The following is a 21264-nucleotide window of genomic DNA, read 5'->3' as shown; positions in this document are numbered from 1 at the left end:
AAGGATAAGGGCGACAGAAACTAGGAGGTCAGTCCCGGAGGTTTAATCTCAGACTAACAGAAACCACAAAAAGGAACCCAGAGGGCATGTCTCTAAGACAAAGATGAAACAGATTCCCTGATGTGTCTGAACATACCAAAAGGAGACTGAAGTTTCTGAGAATTTAGGGCTGAATTAGGGATGTGTGCTTAGAAAACCAAGCAAACGAAAGACAATGAAGCAATCACTAATTCTGGCAAACTGAAAAGTTACACGAGAAAGGAAATAATCACTGCATACTCTGTGGCTCAACTGTTAACAATATTTACACGACTCAACGTAAACTCTGAGTACGGATTTAATCAAAACTGTGATAAACTATACTGGGAGAAGGAATATGTGCATGCAAGTTTGGTAGTGGCTGGGGGTGGTGTATGAGCTAAATTTTAATTTTCTACAGAAACGCCAGTAGATAATGTGGTAAACTGAAAACTCAATAAATAGTATAAGAAACAGGTGAGTAAAGAAAGAACTGCTGCAAGAATTAAAAGAGGCTGCTGCAGGGGTGGGAGTGGGTGGAAGGCATATGGTAGATTTTTGACATCAACCTAGCTTACAATACTAACTTGGCTTGGTAAACGCTTTACATGCATTACTTTAATAAACATACAAATGAAATAAAAAATAACAAAGTAAAAGCTACAACATTCAGTTAAATTTACAGGGAGTTCACAGACTCGCAGTAGCGGCAGGGGTGGTGTGTGCAAATAACAGCTCCTCAGGCAAATAACAGTTCCTCAGGCAGACTGGCATTGTGGGTACTGCCCCAGTGGAGAGCCACCCAAGAGCCTCACGTTTACAGATCCAATTCCTAGGACAACGCAAAGGGGTTCTTCTGATTCTCTGCCATGTTTTAACTTGCCTTGAAATAAATGGCTGCTGGCCACATCTAGAAGTGTTCTGGTTTTGTAGGGATTTTACTGTCCCTAGACTTGACCCCAGTGGTCCTGTCCCAGCTCCAGCTGAGGAGTGAGGGGTGTCTGTCTGTAGAGATTACGCTGGGCTCTCAACAATGACTTGTGGGATGAGAATAAGTCTCCCAATGAGTCCAGAAAAAGGATCAGGTTTTATACCCCATGGCTCGGTACTGAAGGGTTACAATGCACACAGGGAGAGGACCCAACACCATGGGGGCTGAAATAAGCCAGAGAGCAGTCAGGTGGCATCAGCATCACAGGGAAGCCTCTCGGGGGTCGCGCAGGCCAGAGGGGAGCAGCTCCGGGGCCAACTCATTAACTCTCACAACAGCTCAATGAGGGAGGGGGACAATGAGAAAGGCAGATGAGTCTGGGGCTCCCCCCGCCCACACGGGGAGAAAGGGTGATGCCTACTTGCAGGGCTGCCTGGCACTCTTCCACCAGGCCCTGGACCAGGTAATACTTGGCTTCTGCCAGCAGCTCCTCGATCTCCCGGCGGCTCTCAGGCAAGGGGACTGCCCCGTCACGAAGGTAGTTGAGTATGGTACCAAAGTGCTTCCCACACCGGTCAATGAGGATCCAGCCTGCGGTGGGAGGAGGGGGGAGGAGAGCTGGGGTGTCTCTTGGCTCCCACCACCTCCGGGGAGAGCAGGACCACAGAGAGGGTTGAGGGCCCACCTGCCCAGCTACCAGCAAAGGGCTGACCAGGCCCTGCTGGCTGTAGACAAGCACACTCCAGACTCACTGGTTTGGGCTCCTTTATTTTATTTATTTATTTTTAACTTTTTTGGCCACACCGAAGGAAGGATTGAACCGGTGGCCCCTGCAAAGGAAGCACGGAGTCTTAACCACCGGACTGCCAGGGAAGTCCAGGGCCCCTGGGGCCTAAAAGCATGTTCCTAAAGTACCTCAAAAATCCCTTTGTTAAGAATATCGCAAGAGGGCCTACCCCACACCTGGATAAAATGGGTCCAAATGAGCACATCCCATTGACAGGGGAAAGGCTTCTGGTGTGAAAATATCTATTCCCTTTTTCAACAACGCTTTTTTTTTTCAGACTCCCAAATAACAGAGCCATTTCTAAGGAAGCAGACAGCTCACTGCCGCAGGCTGTGACATCTGACTCCCAAGGGTGACCCCCAGGCACTCACCAGCACCACCACAGAAAATTCCATCCGTAACCCCCCAAACAAGTGTTTAGTGGCTAACGACAGCGATCAGAGATAAAATGGTGACCAGCCAGACCCTGCCCTCAAGCAGTTCAGTCTAACTCGGGGAGATGGCGCTGGCATTCATGAGATACAGAAACACGTCCCAGCTGCTGACCAGAGCCAGGCACAGTGCGAAATCGTGCCTTGTGGGTGGGGACAAGGCGAGTCCTGCTGCTTCTCAGCGTCTTCTCCAGTCTCCAGTCTTGGCCCTGGTCTGCAGGGCCGCTGTGCGGCTTCTCGAAATTCCTCGGCTGAAATGCAAATGCTACTGGGAAGGGGAAAGAGGACTGGAGCCTGGGAAGGGGAGGAGGAGGTAGCAGAAGGGGAAGCAGGGATGAAGTGAAGACCAAGTACATCTCAAGAGAAAACGTGAAGCCAGACAGATGGAGAAGTCCCGGCCTTCCTGATAAGCAGGGTCACCCCGGGAAGGGGGCCCCAGGTCTCCTGCTGCACACTGCAGGTGAGGAAACACCAGTGCCCAGGGAAGTTAGGAGGTTCACACAGGAATCACTCCTTCTCTGCCCCTGCTTTCCCTCAGTTTGGGAAAAGAGCCAGGTTTCCACTCCTAAGACCACTATGTCTTCCCAAATCCTCCTCAGCCCCCGGGCCCTGGAGCAGCAGCAGAGGCCAAGGGCGGCCAAGGCACCTTTTCACGTCCGGTCACAAGTCGGTCCGCCTCCCCCGAGTCCAGCCCCACCAAGTGTGCTCAGGTGTTCTAGTGCACTGGTTAGTGTTCTTTGCCGCCATCACCAGAAGAGTTGACAACGAGGCCACTTCCACGTTCCGCTTTGCAACTGCTCCTCAGTCCACGGTTCCTGGGCCTTTGGTTAAAGGTCCCGTCTCGTCCCTCCAGAGCCTTCTGCGTGGCGCTTCCACGCTGCTATGGCTTCCTGAGTACAGCAAGAAGTTCATCCCCAATCTCGGCAAAAACAAAGCAAATGTGTGGCCTGGAGTCAGGCCCTGGATCCGAGCAAGGACAACGAGGCCTTCACAGGTGTGGTGAATCCTGTCACCTTGACAGTGCCCGCTGGCCATTACGTTCCCGCTCCTTTCTCCAGCTGAGACAACAAAGTGCGGACTCAGCATCTGTTCTGCAGCTCAGGTGCCTACAGGGGCCCTGAGCACACAGGATTACCAAGTGCGGGTGGGCAGGGTGGACCACAGCCCAGGCCCTGCCTGCCCCCCCACCCCTCAAGGGGGTTCTTCCCGCTCCAGCCAAAACTGGCCAGGCAGGAGTGAGCCCCAGGGCTGAGAGAGCCCCTGATGTTCCAGGAGATGCCAAAAATGCAGATTTCCCTGTGAAATCTCCTGACTTCTAAAGAACAGTAAGCTGATTTTTTTTTTTTTAAACCTGTCATTAACCCACCACAGGGCAGCCAAAGCAGGGCCTGCTGGCCACCAGCCTGTGACCCCTGTTGTTACTGTGGATCAAGTGCTCTCCTTCCAGCGAGCCGACGAGGTATGGAAAGACCGTATTATCTTCCCAACAGTTCTTGTTGATGGAGGCTCATTCCCCTGCATTTTCCTCAGATGAAAACAGGCTCGGAGAGGTTCAGGGACACTCCCAAGTTGGGGAGGCAGAACTAAACCACAGAGAACAAGCAAGGAACTCATAGGAAAACTCTTCTCATCATCCGAAATTGAGAAGACACGTAGAACCTCAGTCTTTGGGAGAAAGGGCAACAAATTCCACCCAGCTGCTCTGGGAAGAAAATGCCCTCATCTGCCTTTGATGCGTGGACAACGCAGCCACTCAGAAAGAACAGGGCCCCTGAAATCAGTTACCCAAGTGACAGTCCAGAGTTTCCATAAACGAACAGGCGGACCGTGACACTGGGCTCTGGCTCAAGAATGCTGTCAGGAAATGCTTGTGGTGAAAGAATCATACTTTGGACAAATAAGGGCAAAAAAAAAAGAGCACAGCCAGGCGCACTCTCCATGAGGTTTCAATTAGCATTTTGACTTCAAAATATTTTAGTTGCTTTCAAAGCAGGAATCGATCCCTTTGAAATAGTCAGCTCCAGTCCCCAGCATATAGACAAGCTGAGGGAAGCCAAGCCAGGTCCGGGCGACCTGGGCTCCCTGGCCCCTTCGGCAGGGCTGGAAAGAAGAGTGAGGGGCGTAGACCCGGAGGCGCTGGGACGGGTTGAGTGAGGCAGTACAGGCCTGTACTGGAAACCCAGCTCTGCTCCTACTCGCTGGATGACGTCGGTGTCTCACTTAACCTCTCTGTCCGACCGTTTCCTGTTCTAAAAATGGTTCCTCCCTGGGCTGGCATAAAGGTAAGATGAGAGGATGTACAGGAAGCACAGAGCACAATGCCGGGTCTGCCAGCAGCCATCACATAGGTCTCTGATGGTGAACCCTTTACCTATGTCATCATCACTGGAGAACAGACAGGAGTGGCAGCGGCATCCAGAGGCGGAATGTTCCAGCCCCCAGGAAGGGGGTCTGGGAGGAGGCTTGGCTCCTCCGCCGGGCTTGCCCCCTCCCAGCCCCGCCAGCAGACCAGGTACTTCCTCTCTCCTTCCCTCCCCCACCTCCTCCAGGGAGCTTTCACTGACCTCTCCTTCTCCACACTAAGCTATTTAGATTTTTATGGTCCCCAAACTTGCCTGTTCATAAGTTGCCTAAGGTACTTGGGTCCTTGTTACAAATTCAGACTCTTGGAAGTAGCCTCGTTCCTAAATCAGAATCTCTAGGGCAGGGTTTCTCTGCCTCAGCACTGACACTTTAGACCGGGTAATTCTTTGTTATGGAGAGACTCTCCATAGGGTATGAGGCAGCATCCCTGGCCTCCACCCAATAGCATTCCCACACCCAAAATGTGACACCCAGAAATGTCTCTGGATATTGCCAAGTGTCCCTGAGGGTCAAAAATCATCTCTGGTTGAGCACCACTGACTGAAATAGATCAAAGACCTAAATGTAAAAAATAATGTAAAAACTGAGAGGTATCAAAGTCAACAAATCAGATTGGGTGAAGATATTTACAACATAAGACCACAAAGAAATATGATCCAGAACATATACTTATACAAAGAAAGAAAAAAAGGAAAACGGGAAAATGTGTAAAGATACTGGCCGGCAGCTAAATGATGAAACACAACGGCCAATAAACATAAGTCACTCAATGCACTGGATATCAGGAAATGCTAAATAAAACAACAAAGTACTGTATCATAACCATCAGATTGGCAGCAATAAACAATGACAGGTGCCCAGTGTTGGCAAAAATTCAGACCCCTGTAGGGAGGATAACTGACACAACCGCTAATACCTAATCAAGCCGAGGATATGATCCCCAATTCCCCGCTTGGGAATCAACTCCAGGACAGAGCTCCCAATGGTGGGTAGGACCTTAATGCTGTGGGCCCTGGCGGGGGGCTGGCTGGGGCCTGGGGACTCCAGAGCTTCTTCATTCACCAAAGTAAAAATATTATTTTCTGGGTGTGCCATGATGTGGCAAAGGTTGGGAAGCAGAGCCCACACGTGCACTGGGAGAGTGTTGGAGAATGATAATATTCCTAACAGTGAATGCTGGAAACAGCCTAAATAACCATCACAGAACATGGATCCATAAACTGCATGGAACACTCTACTTCAGGGAAATGTGTGAACTAGAGCTGTTTTTTCATGGATCAATCTCACAGGCATAATGCTCACTAAAGCAAAAGCTAAAAGGCTAAGTACAAGCTATAACACGTAACACCGTTTATATGATGTTTAAAAATTCACCAGCTATACAGTGGTTACGGACATAAACAGTTGTAGTAACAGTAATTCATGCAAAGCCCCACACCAGTGGTTCTCAGCCCTGGCCGCGCATTAGAATCCCACGTAGAATCCCACGGCGAGCTCTTAAAGTCCTAACGCCCATCACACCCTGTCCGGTTACATCTGGCTGAGGAGGGGGTGGGGGACGGACACGACAGGCATCAAGGTTTAGCTCTGAGGGTGACTCTGTGCAGCAAAGACTGAAATCCACCCCAGTGACCCTATAGTCAAGCTACTTAGAGGTCATCGCTGGAAGGGAGAGAGGCAGAGAGGGTAAAGAGAAGCCCCATGGGTCCAGGTAACGTTTTAGTCCTTTTCTGAGTCGGGGCACAGGGGAGCCTGTTACATTATGCAGTTTAAACGCTTTCAACTTATTTCAGAATTTTGCATAAGGCAGGAGGCCTGGAGAGCTCAGGGAAACGGGTACTGCAGTTTTCCTGCTTATTACACTGCCCCACTGGTTTTCTAGGGAAGGTCTACTGATAATTAGATTCATGACTCTCTTCTCTGATCTAGTGTATAGACTTCCTTACTCCAAAAACATTAGCCAGAGACCAGACACCATTTAAGGCGGGAAAGTACTACAAGCAACAGGGAGGGATGAGGCAGGCAACTACAGGTGAGGGCCAGACAGAAGTCGTGTTACTAAAGGTGCCACATAAATCCACCCGCCAATGACGACAATGACAAGGGCTCCGGGAGAAATTCTAGCACTGCAGGAACTGAACCTTTCTGGGGAGGAGTCTGGGAAAGGCCTGATCACTGCCACCGTGTTCTCTCAGAAGAGCGACCCCTGTAGGGGGAACGTGAGACCGCAACACCCTCATCCCACAAGGCCAAGGCAGGCCACTTCTCCCCAGCGTGCTGAGACCCTTCCCCATAGCCCCGCCCCCTCTACACCCCAGCCCAGGCAGGACTAAAGCAATAACAGACAGCCCCCATTTACTGAGTCTCCCAAAGTGCCGGGCATTCTGTCAAGGGCTTTCTAACGTCCTCATGTAATCCCCATGACAACCCCGAAAAGCATTATCATTTGCAACTTTGAAATGAGGAAAGAGGCTCAGAGAAAAAGTCACTCGCCCAGTGTCACATCACCAGTGAACGGCACGTGAGCCTGTATGAGCACAATGCCCAATATGTGGAAACTGCTCCGTAGCGGTTAGCTGGGACAGCTACCATGTGACAGAGCAGGACTCAAATCCAGGTCCACCTCCAACACCCACGCTCCTCTCTGCTGAGGAATTACGTGCACACGGTACACAACTCAGGCAGGCAGAAGGGCGTGTAGTGCAAGAGAGTCTGCCACCCACCCAGGACCCCAGGTCCCCTCCCCAGAAGCAACCAGCTTCTCAGGTATCCTGTACAGATTTCTAGCAACACAATGCATATACTGTTCGGTATCTTCGGAGCCCTTGTTCTTTAACCAGCATGCCGTCCTGCTGGCTTTACACGCCTGGGTGAGCCGCACGCGGCAATTGGGCCTGTTTGTGGCAAACTTCACTGCTGCCGACAAGCTTCCTGCCTGAAGGCCAGGGTGAAGCTGTGAGATGCGGAAAATCTACCGCATTTTGTAGATCCAAGGGTGTGCTTAGGCCACGGGTCAGGCTGGGCAGTGTACTCCCCAGGGGCCAACAGGATTGCTCTGCCAGCACAGCGCTGGCTGGAAGACCAGACACCCAGCCTGACATCCCAGGCCCAAAAGGGCTTCATCTCTAAGCTGGTGGTTGGACCATAAGGCTGCCACACTCAGACGACCAGGCCTAGGGCTGGGCCCACATCAAACCACGCACAACAGACAGTAAGAGCCAGCAAGTCCTGGGTTCAGTAGCTTCATCATTTCCAGCCCTGTGGCTTTTGAAAAAGCATTTCACCTCTCTGAGATGTGAATTTCTCACTTAGCAATCGGTAACAACAGCAGCCACCCCTTAAAGGGTTAAGGTGAGGCTTAAATGAAACAAAACCCATAAAAGGCCATACTGTGAGCTTTTCATGATGACTTGAAGGGGGCTGGAGTTCTGTGAAGTGGAAATAGCTGAGGTTTGGAGTGTCAAAGGCAGCACTGCTTCCCTGGAGATGCTGGGTTTTTCATGAAGCACCGAGAAAGGACATCCTCTGGCAGCTGTTTAGAAGCCTGCGCAGGCCCACTGGTTCCACTCTCGTGCGTCTCCCAGTTGGGGGATGGGAAAGCTTGTGGACTCTGTCTCCTTTGTGACACGGCATCAAGCCACCAAGGTGAGAGCTCTCAAGGAGACACGGCTTCCACTTTGCCTTGGAAGCAAGCCAGCCGCTTTTCCTGAGCCCCGCCAGAGACTGGGCAGGGCGGAAGAAAGGCCACAACAATCCTGGGGTCTCAGATAAGGTCCACTTCCTTCAGCAGCTGGGGTGCTATTGTCTTGATTTCCACAAATACTCCCGGGCAATGCTGGGTGCGGCCCAGCAGAGGGGATCCTCCTACTCATAAAAACCCTGGTGTTTTCTGGGTGGGGCACGGAGGCAACTCTGGGGCTCTGACCTCATTCACCTGCTGCTGGGCCAGAAACCCGAGTTTGTGGGGAACCCAGGGAATTGGGACTGCAGGTCCCCCAGCAGCCTGGCTTCTCCAGGACACAGAGGGAGACGCCCCCACTAGCCGAAAGTCCAGGGTGTGGTCCTCTTAGGACAGGAGAACACGCTGTGCACACCAGGCCCAGAGCCCCCAATCCCACCCCCTGTGTCAAAACTCGCCACTCTTCCAGGAACTACCATCTCGAGAAAGGCAGGGGAGTCAGCACAGAGGCCAGCCTCGGAAACAGGTAAGGTAGGGTCAAGCCAAGCCGTGGTCTGGCCTGGTCTCAAGCAAGCTCAGGCCAAGGAATTAAGGATGGGGCCATCTTTAAACCTCATGTGACCTGCCCCATAAACCCAGCCCAGGAAGGATGCTCCCTCTTGCAGGGGTCTGAGTGTTCCAGGCGGGTGGAAGCAGTTATGGGAAGTAGGACCATTTTAAACAATCCTTTGCCCTTCATTAACATGACTTTCCACAAAAAGAACAAAGAAACCACACACTGGGGACTTCCCTGGTGGTCCAGTGGGTAAGACTCCATGCTCCCAATGCAGGGGGCCCGGGTTCGATCCCTGGTCAGGGAACTAGATCCCACATGCATGCCGCAACTGAGAAGCTCACATGCCGCAACTAAGAAGCTCGCATGCTGCAACTAAGAAGTCCGCATGCCACAACTAAGTTCCCATGCCACAACTAAAAACAAACAAAGAAACAAAAACAAAAAACCCACGCATTGAATATACATATATTGAATGCTTACTATGGGCCAGCAGTCCCCCCGGGGTGGGTGTCATTGTGCCCATTTACCAGATGGAGAAATGAGACAACGACAGGCTAAACAACTTGATTAGGGTCACCAGATAAGAAAATGGGGAGCTGAGACTCCAAAATCCAGGTTTCTGAGTCTTTTATCAGGAACCCATCCTAGGAGGACAATGGTCCAGAGAAAACGCTCTCACCTCTGTCACACTTGAGTTTCACTCTGACATCACAGAATCATGACAGAGAGAATGGGAAGAGAGCCAACCAGGGCAGCCAGTCCAGCGTCCACTGTACAGAGCTGATGCCTGGGGCGGGGAAGTGACTTTCTCAAAGTCACACTGCAAATCAACAGCTAAGTCGAGATTATGACCCCCCATCCCGCTGACTCCTACTCATCTTCAGCTCTCAGCTTAGGTGTCACCTCCTCAGGGAAGCCCTCCTTGACCACCTCCCCCACCCCCCCGATTAGATCTAGTCTCCCTGTTACTCACTCTCAAGGCTCCCTGCACGCCCAGTAACACTGAGCACAATAGGAAACCTGGGCCTGTGGACACTGCCTGTTTCACGTTGGTTTTCTGAACTGCAAGGAAGCCCTCGACCACAAGCACATCCCAGGCCCCGGAGGCTGGGCTTACCTTCACTATCCGTGAGCACCTCCATGCGCCCGCTGAACATGGCCTTCAGCATGGTGTCCTGCTTGGTCAGCGTCTGCATGGTGGTGTAGTACAGGGCTCCACCCACGTTCAGCTTCACGTACTTGGAGCTGGGGCTCGTGCCCTTGAACGAAGTGGTGCGGGTCGCAGCCGCTGGCACCGCTGAGCTCACCACACTTTCTCCTGACATCTCTTCCTGCCAGGGGACAAACACAGGGGCACTAGGGTCACAGCACCAGGCCTGATTTACTTTTTGCAGCCAGTGTGCTGCAGCTGGCCTCCAGATGTGTTCTGCTTAGTCCAAGTGTATACTGCATTGAAAACAAAGTTTGCTCCCAGCATTGACAACTCGGGAGAATTCACAGGAAAATCTGGGTTTCTGGCTTCTCTTAAAATCAGAGGCCAACTAGGCCAGCAGGGGAACCAGTGGTGGGAGCTGGGGCGTCGGCTGCCCCATGGGGAGGAGCATGCACTCCCCAACCTGCCCCAAACTCCAAGCAGACAGCCTCATACACTGGCTTCACTGCTGACCCTGCAAGTACCAGTTTGCCACTCCAGTCTTGCATTACAAGGACTTCCTTTGTGCCCACTACTCGTATAAATGAACACCCTGGCTGTATCCTAAAGCGGCCGAAAGCACTGCCAAGGTCTCGTTTTCTTACTGCTACGCACCACGGAACAGCTACAAGTGCCACTTTTCAGTTGCATTACCCATGAAACAAGCTTTCAGGAAATTGAGTGGGGTCTCAACTACCACTGCCTTACAGGGAAAAGGTGTTTCTAAGGACTCAGCAGACATAAAAACTCCTGGAAGCAAGTTATTGCAAACTGGAGACTTCCTGTACTGGTGCTACCCCGAACAGCAAGATCCGCGGAAGCTCCCTAAAGAGCACTGCCAGCGACCACGAACATCCCCGTAAGAGAAATGGATGCAGTGTCTGATCTAAGCAGACGCAGGAAAGGAGAGTGGTAGCTGGCATGGGTGTATTCAAAGAAAACTTCTTTTTCCCCAATTCTGTTTTTTTAAATTGTAGTCTAGCTGATTTACAATGTTGTGCCCATCTCTGCTGTATAGCAAAGTGGCTCAGTTATACACACATTTTTAAAATATTCTTTTCCATTATGGTTTATCATAGGATACTGAATACAGCTGCCCGTGCTATACAGTAGGACCTTGTTTATCCATCCTATATACAATAGTTTACATCTGCTAATCCCAAACTCCCAGTAGAAAACCTTTCTTGAATAGGGAACATTCTAGAGCGGAATATTCCAAGAGTGGCTGAGTCTTGACTTGATCTGGAGCACAGCACTGAGAAAGCAGCCCCCGCTGGCCAGGAGCTGGCCCAGCACTCACGCCGAGGCCTCGGGCTTCCCACAGAATGTGAATGACTTCACAGCACATCACCAGCAGACAAGGCAACTCGGCGGCTGATGCATCAAGACACAAGCGAGGCCACTCCGTAATTATGTCCGAACACAGACAAAAACAAGGACATTGTCCCCCCAAAAATGACCAATAAGAGTCATGGCTGCTTCTTTACCAATTAGAGCCCCATTCCATCCTTCCCGCCTTCAAGTGAGGAATGACTAAGACCCAGTCCCAGAATTAGCCCTGTTTCCCGGCAGCATTCAACACAGAGCAAAGCCCCACTTCCCTGAGTCCTTCGCACAATCACCCACCACCAGAAGCCCGAGTCCTCTTTCTGAGACTCTCCACAGTTCTCCCTCAATGCACCAAGGAAACAAACCCAACTATGACTACAGACATACTCTTGGTGATTTCAGCTGGAGGGCATTGACAACACAAAACCTTTAAAACTATACCCTGGACTGAAAAAGGACTGTTTTTTTTTTTTTTATTCTTTATGCTTTTCTTTTTCAGACCTCCCACAATAAACACATATTACATTTATAGCTGGTAAAACACAAATGTTATTTTTTTTAGAATTTATTTATTCATTTTTAATGGATTCATTTATTTATTTTTTGGCTGCATTGGGTCTTCGTTGCTGTGCACAGGCTTTCCCTAGTTGAGGTGAGCGGAGAATACTCTTCCTTGCGGTGCGCAGGCTTCTCACTGCGGTGGCTTCTCTTGTTGAGAACACAGGCTCTAGGCAGGCAGGCTTCATTAGTTGTGGCACGCAGGCCTCAGTAGTTGTGGCTTGCGGGCTCTAGAGCGCAGGCTCAGTAGTTGCGGCACACGGGCTTAGCTGCTCCGTGGCACGTGAGATCTTCCCGGACCAGGGCTTGAACCCAAGTCCCCTGCATTGGCAGGCAGATTCTTAACCACTGCACCAACAGGAAAGTCCCCACAAGTGTTATTTTTTAAATGGGGTAAGGGACTAACGGGTGGCAACCTGCCATCCACCAGTGATAGTAGAGGCAATGGCCAACTTGCTTGACCTCCATCCCCTCAAAAGAGTGGCCTGGAAATCACCCACTGGGGAACCCACTGTTGTCAGGGCACTGCAGAATGACATGGATGAAGAATGGCCTCCTGGAGAGAGAGGTGTTTTCTCAAGAAACTGTTCCTGCTTCGTTCATCAAGTGAAAACATCACAAGAAGGTTAAGTTTTCAAAAGCTCAGGCTTAGCTCACGTGGGGTCTCTGTGGCCTGATGTCAAACACAAAAGACAGAAGCCAAGAGGAAGTAGTGATGCCTCCCTCCTAGCTTTCCTGTGAAATCAGGCCTCAGAGACCTGCCACTAACAGTTATGACCAACCATTTCCCCCAGAAAGACACACTGTCCATTTGATGACAGAAATGGCTTACAGGAGTAAAGAGTTTCAGAAAACTCTGATGACCTGGAGCAGGGGGGAAAGAAAAGCTTATAATTATGGATTGGGAGGTTTTCTTTGGGGTGGGGGGTTAGTTAAGGAAATTTGCCCCCAAACGGAAATACTTTTTTAAGCACTTATTTCAGATCTAAATTTATACAAAAATAAATATGTTTTTGGGAAATGGTGTGGCATTTTGTAAGGCACTTACCGTGAAACAGACAAAAAAAGTCATAAAGTATAATTTTATGTGCTGTACTTTTTTTGCTTTCCAATACCTTTTTAAAGATAATTTGCATACACTAAAGTGTATTTTAAGTGTAGAGTTTGATGAGTTTGGGTCAACTTATGCACCTATGTAGCCCCTACTCAAATCAAGATAGAGAACATTTCCATCACTTCCAGAAAGCCCCTCCCTGACCCTTTCCCACTCCTCCCTTCCAGGAGATACCACTGTTTTAATTTCTATCACCACATACTACTATTTAAATCCAAACAATGCTGGAAGACAGTTATCATTATTTCCATTTTGTGGATTTGGATACCTCAGCCCACAGACAATCAGTCACTTCTCCAAGTGCACGGGTGACGGAGGTGTCTTGAGGAAGCGAGTGAAGGATGTGGGCAAGTCCTGCCTGGCCCCAAGCCCATGGTTTTACCAGTGGTCATGCTTGGTATACACAGAGCTGTGACACAGAAATTGAGAAGGGGGCCCCACCCCCCATTCTTCAGAAAGTACAAAAAAGCTCTCAAAGAAAGACAGCAGGTCATGTGTGGCTGAGGGCTTGGGTTTGGAAGTCAGACCTGAGTTTAGGCCCCAAGCCCTGCCACTTACCAGCTGTCTGAGTCTAGTCCCATCTAGTGAGTGGGGACAGCGGCCACACCTTCCAGGGCTGCGATGCCCCCAGAGAGCACTCAGCCCAGCCCCTGCCTCAGAACAACACAAAGCACTCAAACTACGATGATCTGGGAATGCGCTCCAAGTCTCAAATTATCTTCTCTTTGAAGTCCATTTCCAGGTCTACTTACATTCGACCGAATCACTAAGAAAGAAAGGCAGAAACCATCCTGATCTAGCTTGAGACTTCCAAGGAGACAGAGAAAGCCCTGAACCTTTCCAGAGCCCACCCTTCCAAAGGTCAGTCACTTCAATACTAGGAGAGGCCCTTGGAAAAAAGATTCTGGCTGTGTTCATCCCTAAGCCTGAGTCACAGGGAGCGGAGGACACAAAGCAGTAGACAATATGCCTCTCACAGCAAACCTCTCTTCGGAGGCCTCCCCAGCCATCCCTGCTGGGATCCTGCCTTTGTTTCATCGTTAATGAGGTTGGGGAGGTGAGGCAGGAGAGAGCACAACTGGTTACAAGAAACAGAGGTAATTAACACTTGCCGTATTGGTTACTGATTCTACTCAATCAGAAGTTTATTCCTGTTAGATCAGTAAGTCCAGGCTTCTCTTTCCCACCTCCCCTGAGCATACTGTTGCTGATTCTAAACAGTGGCTCTCCACTTTAAAAAAATCCTGATGCCTGGGCCCTACTCAGGGAAATTCTGATGCAATTGGTCTGGGGGTGTGGCTAGGCAATAGCACTTTAGAATTCCAACTCCCTAGGTGATTCCAATGTGCAGCCAAGATTTCAACCAGCTGTTCTAAAAGTTCTGTGTCGCCCCACTCCAATAAGCCTACATTTAACTTCCTGGTCTTGGAGAAGCTCCCCAACCTCTGGCTCTATAAGCCCTATGAATTTCTGACCACACAGAAAAACAAACCAAATCAGAAACAAAAGCAGGCCCCTGCTTCACAGTTTCAGGCCACACACAGACAAGAAGCAACTGTATGCATGCTTAAAAATAAAAATCAGCCTAAGGGGTAAAACCCCTGACTCGAAAGGAGACCCAGGCAAGTACAACAGGAAAAAAGGCACCAAATCCCTCACCCTTCGAGGTTCCCTCTACCTCTCTCTGTAGAACTGTCTCTCGTGTGTGTGCGTGTGTGTGTGCGTGTGTGTGTGTGTGTGTGTTGGAGATGTGTGTGGAAGGTCTGAATAAGAGTTCAGCAAACCTAAACCTGCAGTTCTGTGTGACGTTCAGACAAATGGTTTCACCGAGTCTCAGCTTCCTAACTTGTAAAGTGAAGTTAAAGCCATAATCTTCAGAATAACCCGCAAGGAATAAATATTTAAGTATTTGGTGTAGTTTCCCTTTTGCTCAAGTTGTCCTTGAGGCCAGAGCTTCCCAGCCTTGACTGAACTGGAATCACCTGGGTGCACTTAAAAAGTGGTGATGCCTTGGCTTCACCCAGAACAATTAATCAAATTGGGGAAGGGTGTGGCAACTCAGAAACTAGTGTTTAAAAAGCTCTTCAGGTGATTTTAATGTGCAGCCACAAAGCTCAGGTGTTTCTTTAACTAGCTAAGAGTCATTGTCTTGAGGCTAACTATAAAACTCCCTCTACCCCCCAAATCAGGGCACTTCTACAACTCAGAGGTCTGCTGTTCCATTTCAACAAAACTAAATTCAACCAGTGGACTTCCCTGGTGGCGCAGTGGTTAAGAATCCGCCTGCCAATGCAGGGGAAACAGGTTTGAGCCCTGGTCCGAGAAGATCCCACATGCCGCGGAGCAACTAAGCCCGTGCGCCACAATTACTGAGCCTGTGTGCCACTACTGAAGCCCGGGCGCCTAGAGACCACGCACCACAACGAAGAGTAGCCCCTGCTCGCCGCAGCTAGATAAAGCCCGCGCGCAGCAATGAAGACCCAATGCAGCCAAAAATAAATAATAAATAAATTTATGAAAAAGATAAAAATTCAACCAACCACATAACTGTAGCATTATTTTGCATCCAAAACTTACAGGACAGCCACTGATATTTCCAAGAGTTTTGTCGAATTACTTTCTCTTCCTGTGTTGAGCACACAAACCATTGGCCTATTTCTTTCAGCAGGCTAGTGAGGAAAAGGTTATCATCACGCCCATTTTTAAGGGGAGAAAAGTAAGTACCAGAACTATTAGGATCCTCTGCCTTCCACTCTCATGCACCTCTCATTACAGAGCCCAAATCAAGAAATCATCACTCTCTAGGGCCTCCCTGGTGGCGCAGTGGTTGAGAGTCCGCCTGCCGATGCAGGGGATACGGGTTCGTGCCCCGATCTGGGAGGATCCTATATGCCGCGGAGCGGCTGGGCCCGTGAGCCATGGCCGCTGAGCCTGCGCATCCGGAGCCTGTGCTCCGCAACGGGAGAGGCCACAACAGTGAGAGGCCCGCGTACAGCAAAAAAAAAAAAAAAAAAGAAATCATCACTCTCATCCGCTGCAGGGCTTGCTAAAACAGATTGCTGGTCCCCACCCCCAGACTGACTCAGTAGTCTGGTAGGTCTAGAAAACTTGACCATTTCTAACAAGTTCCCAGGTGATGCTGCTGGTCTGGGAACCACAGTTTGAGAACCACTGCTTTAATGACTTCTCTCCCTCAAGTGGAACTTACTTTGCACAAAATGGAGCTGTTTAAAGTCAGATACAGGTTGAATCATTTTTTTCTTCAACATTGGCCTTGGGACCGGTGTTCCCTAAAGACTGCACTTGCCAGGTTAAAGACTTGGGGCAAACAAGTAAAAAGAGGGTCTGGGCTGAACTTCGGTCATTCCCACCTTGAAAAAGGGCTATTCAAGAACAGACCTTTGAAGGATTCCAAGCACAGAGAAACTTCCCACAGCTAGAAGATAAGAGTGTGAGGCATCCCCAGCTCCTTGGGTGTGGCCACCCCGGGTCTCGACGCAAGTGACTAGATAGGTACCCAGGCGCCAATTAAGGCGCTGGATTCCGTGGGCGAAGGTACCCTGACCTCAGGACCCTGGCATCATACCTCCGCGGAGTTCCCAGCACCGAGCGCACGCCCGCCGGCGGGCTCCCTCGGTTTCTTTCCTCCGCTCCACTGGCCCGTGTGTTCAGACGCACTTGTAAGCCTCGTCCCCACTTCACCGAAACCCAGTGACTCTAGCACAACTTCCAAAAACCCCGAACACTCCGCTCCAAGGAATCCCACTTCACCCTCTCATAAATTACCCATTCTCCTTCACAACCCTGCCCAAATCCTCATTTTCCACTCCAGATATCCATCTTCAGTGACATCTCTTTGTTCTCTTTACAATCACCAATTCTCATTTCCGACCAGCGCTGAAGTCTCAGAGATTGCCCCCCCTACTCATCCATGCACATATCTACTCCCGAAGCCCAAATGCCCTTTCCCGGATCCCACAACAGCCAGGGACAGCACTCCCCTACACACACAAACAAACAAACACACACACACACACACAAGCACACGCACACACTTCTCTGTCCAGAGCCCTTCCCCCATCCCCGGCCTCGCCCCCCATCCATTCCCCCAATCACCTCTCTCCTATCGCGACAGCCCCTTATCAAACCCCCTCCTCTCGGTCCCTGCCCCCTTTATTCTACCTCTGTCCCGCTCTCTCGCCCGCCCAGAGCCCCCAGTCCGCGGGCAACGCCCTCCTTACCATGAAAAGCCGGAGGACGCCGGAGTCTCCAAACCCGGACTAAGAAAGACAGGAAACACCCAGCTCGCTTGAGCCTAGGGCGGAGGCGGGGCCGGGGCGAGAACTTCCGCACTAGGCCACGCCACTTCCGCCCCGCAGAGGACACTTTCCTAAAGGGTCCGTTGTACTCCTAGATATCGGCCGCTTTCCTTCCAAGTTCCCTGGCTGGAATGGGTTGCATCCCTTCTCGGATGGGTCAGGCAATTATCCCGCTCCTAATGCTCCGCTTTTTCGGCTTCCATAGAGGAGGAAAAGGTGCAGGGAGGTTTTCCTTTCCGGACGAAGAAGCTCTTCGGAACTGTCGTTTCCGGGACTGGATAGTTGTTTCCCGGCGGAGCTCTCAGAGTGAACACCCCGGGGCAAGATGGCGGTCGGGCCTCGGCTGCTTCCCCGGGTCAGGCAGAGCTCGGTGGTCTTGGGCTGAGGCGGTGGTAAACTGCGGCCCCGACCCCGAGCGCGGGGGCCTCGAGCGGATAAAGGTCTACGGCCTGCGGGTAGCGAGTGGCAACGGGGTTGTGGGTTCTCTGGGTAGTGGGGCCGGGGACTTGGAGGGAGGTGCACATGGGGCTGGGTCCCTGCTTCGCCTGGTCGGAGGGGCAGTGCTGGGGACTGGCTTTCGGGTTCCGGTGGGGGGTGGAGAGGGGGAGGGGCTCTCCGTGACCTTTCTATCTCTGGGGCCAATGAGATAAAAAGGGGCAATAGGCCTTTATAAGCGGACTAGCGCTGGACGAAAAAGATTTGTTATTGTGGTTGTTGATGCCAGGGAAAGACGCCGGGCCGCAGGAGTCACCCAAACCGGAGTTCGAACCCTACTCACTGTAACCTTGGGTGAATTCCTTCTTCTCTCTGAGCCTCAGTTTCCAACTCTGTAAAATGGAGTAATTAGCTCGTGTCACAAAGGGTGTTGTGTAATTTCAAGTTTTAGAACCATGTCTGACATTCAGCTCTCAATGGAAGCAGCTGATGTTAATGATACCAATAAAGAAAAGCTTGGTAGTAATCTGACTTTTAACTTAGCCCCACGGGCAGCCTTGCATTCTCGATTTTTCTTTGCCTTCCATGAATAGTGGCGTCCCTGGGTCTTCTCTGTTTCACTTAAAATAAATAATTGCTTTGGGGTTAGAAGTGGGTTCAAATTCAGGAGCCTAGTGACCTCTGACAAGTCATGTCACTTTCTACATTTCATTTTCTCTGTGTGAAGGTGGGATTTGATAGGATGCACCTACGTAGGCTGTAGCCTTCAAAATCTGTTGCTTATTCTTAAGAAAGTTACACTGTTGAGACCTGATAGAGCTGAAAAGACAGAGGTGGTTAAATATCTGTAGTGTCTGATCCACGGTCCACCCTTAACAAATGGTCATTCAACCAGGTCATTCAACCTGGCTGCCCAGCTATTCCCACCATAAGCGGAAAATTTTCTTGGGCTCAGACAGCAGTTGTTTATGGTGCTTCACCTTTGGACTACACTCTCTAGACTGTCAGGCTCTTTCATAGTGCTCCATGAAGTTGGCCTGATCCAGAAAAGATTGATTTTGAACAGTCTCATGGAACTATAGAAGTAGAGAAAAATCCTGACTCAGTATTAAAATCTTGACTCTGCCCCTTTTGGGATTATGGGAGATATTAAATGGGATTATGGGAGATATTAAATGATCATATAGGGTTGCTCTTCTTGTTAGATGAGATCACATAGAAAGGACAGGCAGTGGGTACCCAAATCAACATGTTTCCTTTTGCTTTTCAGACCATCTTGGTTATCACCAATCTCTTGTTTCCTAATCTTTCCACCTATAACATTTTTGTTTCCCTAACTGGATTGTAAACTTCTTAGGGAAAGAACGGTAAAGCTCACTTACCTGCTGTCTGCTTTCAGATACTCCGTATTAACATTTTCCCATTTAATCTAATCCCAGTATCCTGATGACTAAATCAAGATACAAGAAGGGTAAATTTTCATTTAATCCTTTTAGCAACTCTAGGAGGCAGGTACTATTATTATCCTCAATTTACAGATAAGGAAACTGAGGCCTAGAGAGGATAAGTAACTTGGCCAAATAAGGTAGAACCAGAACTAGAGAGAATCAAGGGCTACTTTGATGCAAGGCTTTCTCTGCTACACACAGCCTTTTCTATGCACAGCCTTTTCTTTGATTCTCCAGGGCATTTAGCAGAGTAAGTACTTAATAAATACTTCTGATGTGTTTTTATTTGATTGATGAACTGTAGTAGATGTTATGCAGGTAGAGGAGGTGAATAAGAAAGAATTTGAAGAACTGCAAAGTATAGACCATTATGTGGTGTAAACAGAAACCAACATATAGCGTTGCCGAGGGGATGATGATCTCAAGGAAGGGATCTTATCCTGCAGGGCCCGCTGGGAGAAGTGAAGTTTTGACATAGTCTTAGAGGTTCTTAGTCACCGTTAGCATGCAACCTCCTGTTTTTCTATTGGGAAAAGTGCTCTCTTCTTCTGCTCCCTCCCCTTCCTCCCCCTGCCCCCCAAGAGGGACTGTCTCCACATTAAGGAAAGAGTATACCATTGTGCTCATGGCTTGGGCCGGCTTGTTTGTAGCTCTCAGGACCTTGAAGCTGTTACCCAATATAAACAGGGCCCAGGGTTCACAGCCCAAGTGACAGGACTGGTGAGTCTTAGTGCACCCAGGGATAGAAAAAACTCTTAACGGGTGACTGTTATTTCCTACCCAAAGAACCATACTGTACAGAGGAGGGCCTCTGCTGAAGAGTTTTAAAAAAAATCTTTGTGTCTATAAAAATAATACGTCAATTAGACTTACTGACTGTGCACCCCGTCAGCCACCTCTATAGGTGCTTGATGTCGTCATCTCATTCAGTGTTCATGATCGGCCTCTAAGCTGATTAACAGACAAGACAGAACGACGCCGAGATATCTCCCCCGCGGTACATGGCAGAGCTGGGGGCTGACTCCAGCTCTGTGTGACTCACAGTGCCATGTCACGCTACCACATGCCTTCTATGGAGAATTCGGAAAACAAACTAGTTAGGGAAGCAAAATTCCCACAGTTCCCCTACCTCAAAACAACCATTCTTTTTTTTTTTAATATTGAAGTATAGTTGATGTACAATATTATATATAAGTTACAGGTGTACAATATTATATATAAGTTACAGGTGTATAATATGGTGATTCACAATTTTTAAAGGTTTTGCTCCATTTGTAGTTATAAAATACTGGCTATATTCCCCATGTTGTACAAAAGATCCTTGTACCTTATTTTATACCTTACAGTTTGTACCTCTTAATCCCTTACCCCTATACTGCCCCTCCCTCCTTCCCTCGCCCTGCTGGTAACCAGTTGTTCTCTATATCTGTGAGTCTGCTTCTCTTTTGTTATATTCATTAGTTAAAATAACCATTCCTAACGTGTTTTTCCCCCCAGTTTTGTGTCTACCTGTGCACATGATTTTTTCTGTTTTGTTATGTAATTGGGATCATGTTGTACTAGGGAAGAACCCTTTGTATTCTATTACAAGTTAATCACTAAAGGAATGTTGTCTGTAAGCTTAAATTATACATAATGGCCCGCCTCTGGGAACCCTGCCTCCCAGGTAATGAGCATTAAGCTAAAATACCTTTGTTTAGCTCACAGGAAACATCCTGACCAGGCCCACCTCTGAAGGACTGCAGGGAGGAAGAAATTAACACATCCCCTCTGGAGGCTGACCAGAACCAGGAAATGTTTGACTTTACTCCCTCCCCTTTTAGTATAAAAGAAGCCTGAATTCTAACTCAGGCAAGATGGTTCTTTGGGGCATGAGTCCACCATCTTCTCAGTTTGCTGGCTTTCCAAATAAAATCGCTGTTCCTTGCCCCATCAACTCATCTCTCGATTTATTGGCCTGTTGTGTGGCAAGCAGTATGACCTTGGACTCTAACAGTGTTGGTTCACAGCCAGCCTCCTTTTCATTTCTTAGACATAAATATTTTTCCAACTTGCTGAAAATGTCAAACATAATTTGCAATGGCTTTTAAACATGTCATCCCC

The 21264-nt window shown here is 49.4% G+C and overlaps 2 protein-coding genes across 6 annotated transcripts in view; one reads left to right on the top strand and one right to left on the bottom strand.

Moving 5' to 3' along the window:
- KCTD10 (potassium channel tetramerization domain containing 10) overlaps positions 1 to 17305 on the bottom strand; it is a 34543-nt gene extending 17238 nt beyond the window's left edge. For both annotated transcript variants that reach the window (XM_060119702.1, XM_060119703.1), the window contains exons 1-3: positions 17201 to 17305; positions 9884 to 10097; positions 1371 to 1540 (exon numbers count right to left, since the gene is read on the bottom strand). In XM_060119702.1, the coding sequence (XP_059975685.1) occupies positions 1371 to 1540; positions 9884 to 10097; positions 17201 to 17203 (387 nt within the window). In that variant the 5' untranslated portion in view covers positions 17204 to 17305. The remainder of the gene's footprint in view (positions 1 to 1370; positions 1541 to 9883; positions 10098 to 17200) is intronic.
- Positions 17306 to 17347: 42 nt separating this feature from the next.
- Positions 17348 to 21264, top strand: part of UBE3B (ubiquitin protein ligase E3B) — a 58255-nt gene continuing 54338 nt past the window's right edge. Inside the window, exon 1 of one of the 4 annotated variants that reach the window (XM_060119697.1) lies at positions 17348 to 17434. The gene's annotated coding sequence lies outside the window, so the exon portion shown is untranslated. Of the gene's footprint in view, positions 17435 to 17573; positions 17734 to 19861; positions 19882 to 21264 lie in introns of those variants that run through there. The other 3 variants (XM_060119696.1, XM_060119695.1, XM_060119698.1) reach the window with 3 other exon arrangements.

Source organism: Mesoplodon densirostris, chromosome 15, assembly GCF_025265405.1.
Source record: "Mesoplodon densirostris isolate mMesDen1 chromosome 15, mMesDen1 primary haplotype, whole genome shotgun sequence".
Lineage (NCBI taxonomy): Eukaryota > Metazoa > Chordata > Mammalia > Artiodactyla > Ziphiidae > Mesoplodon > Mesoplodon densirostris.
This window is presented reverse-complemented; position numbering and strand designations above follow the sequence as displayed.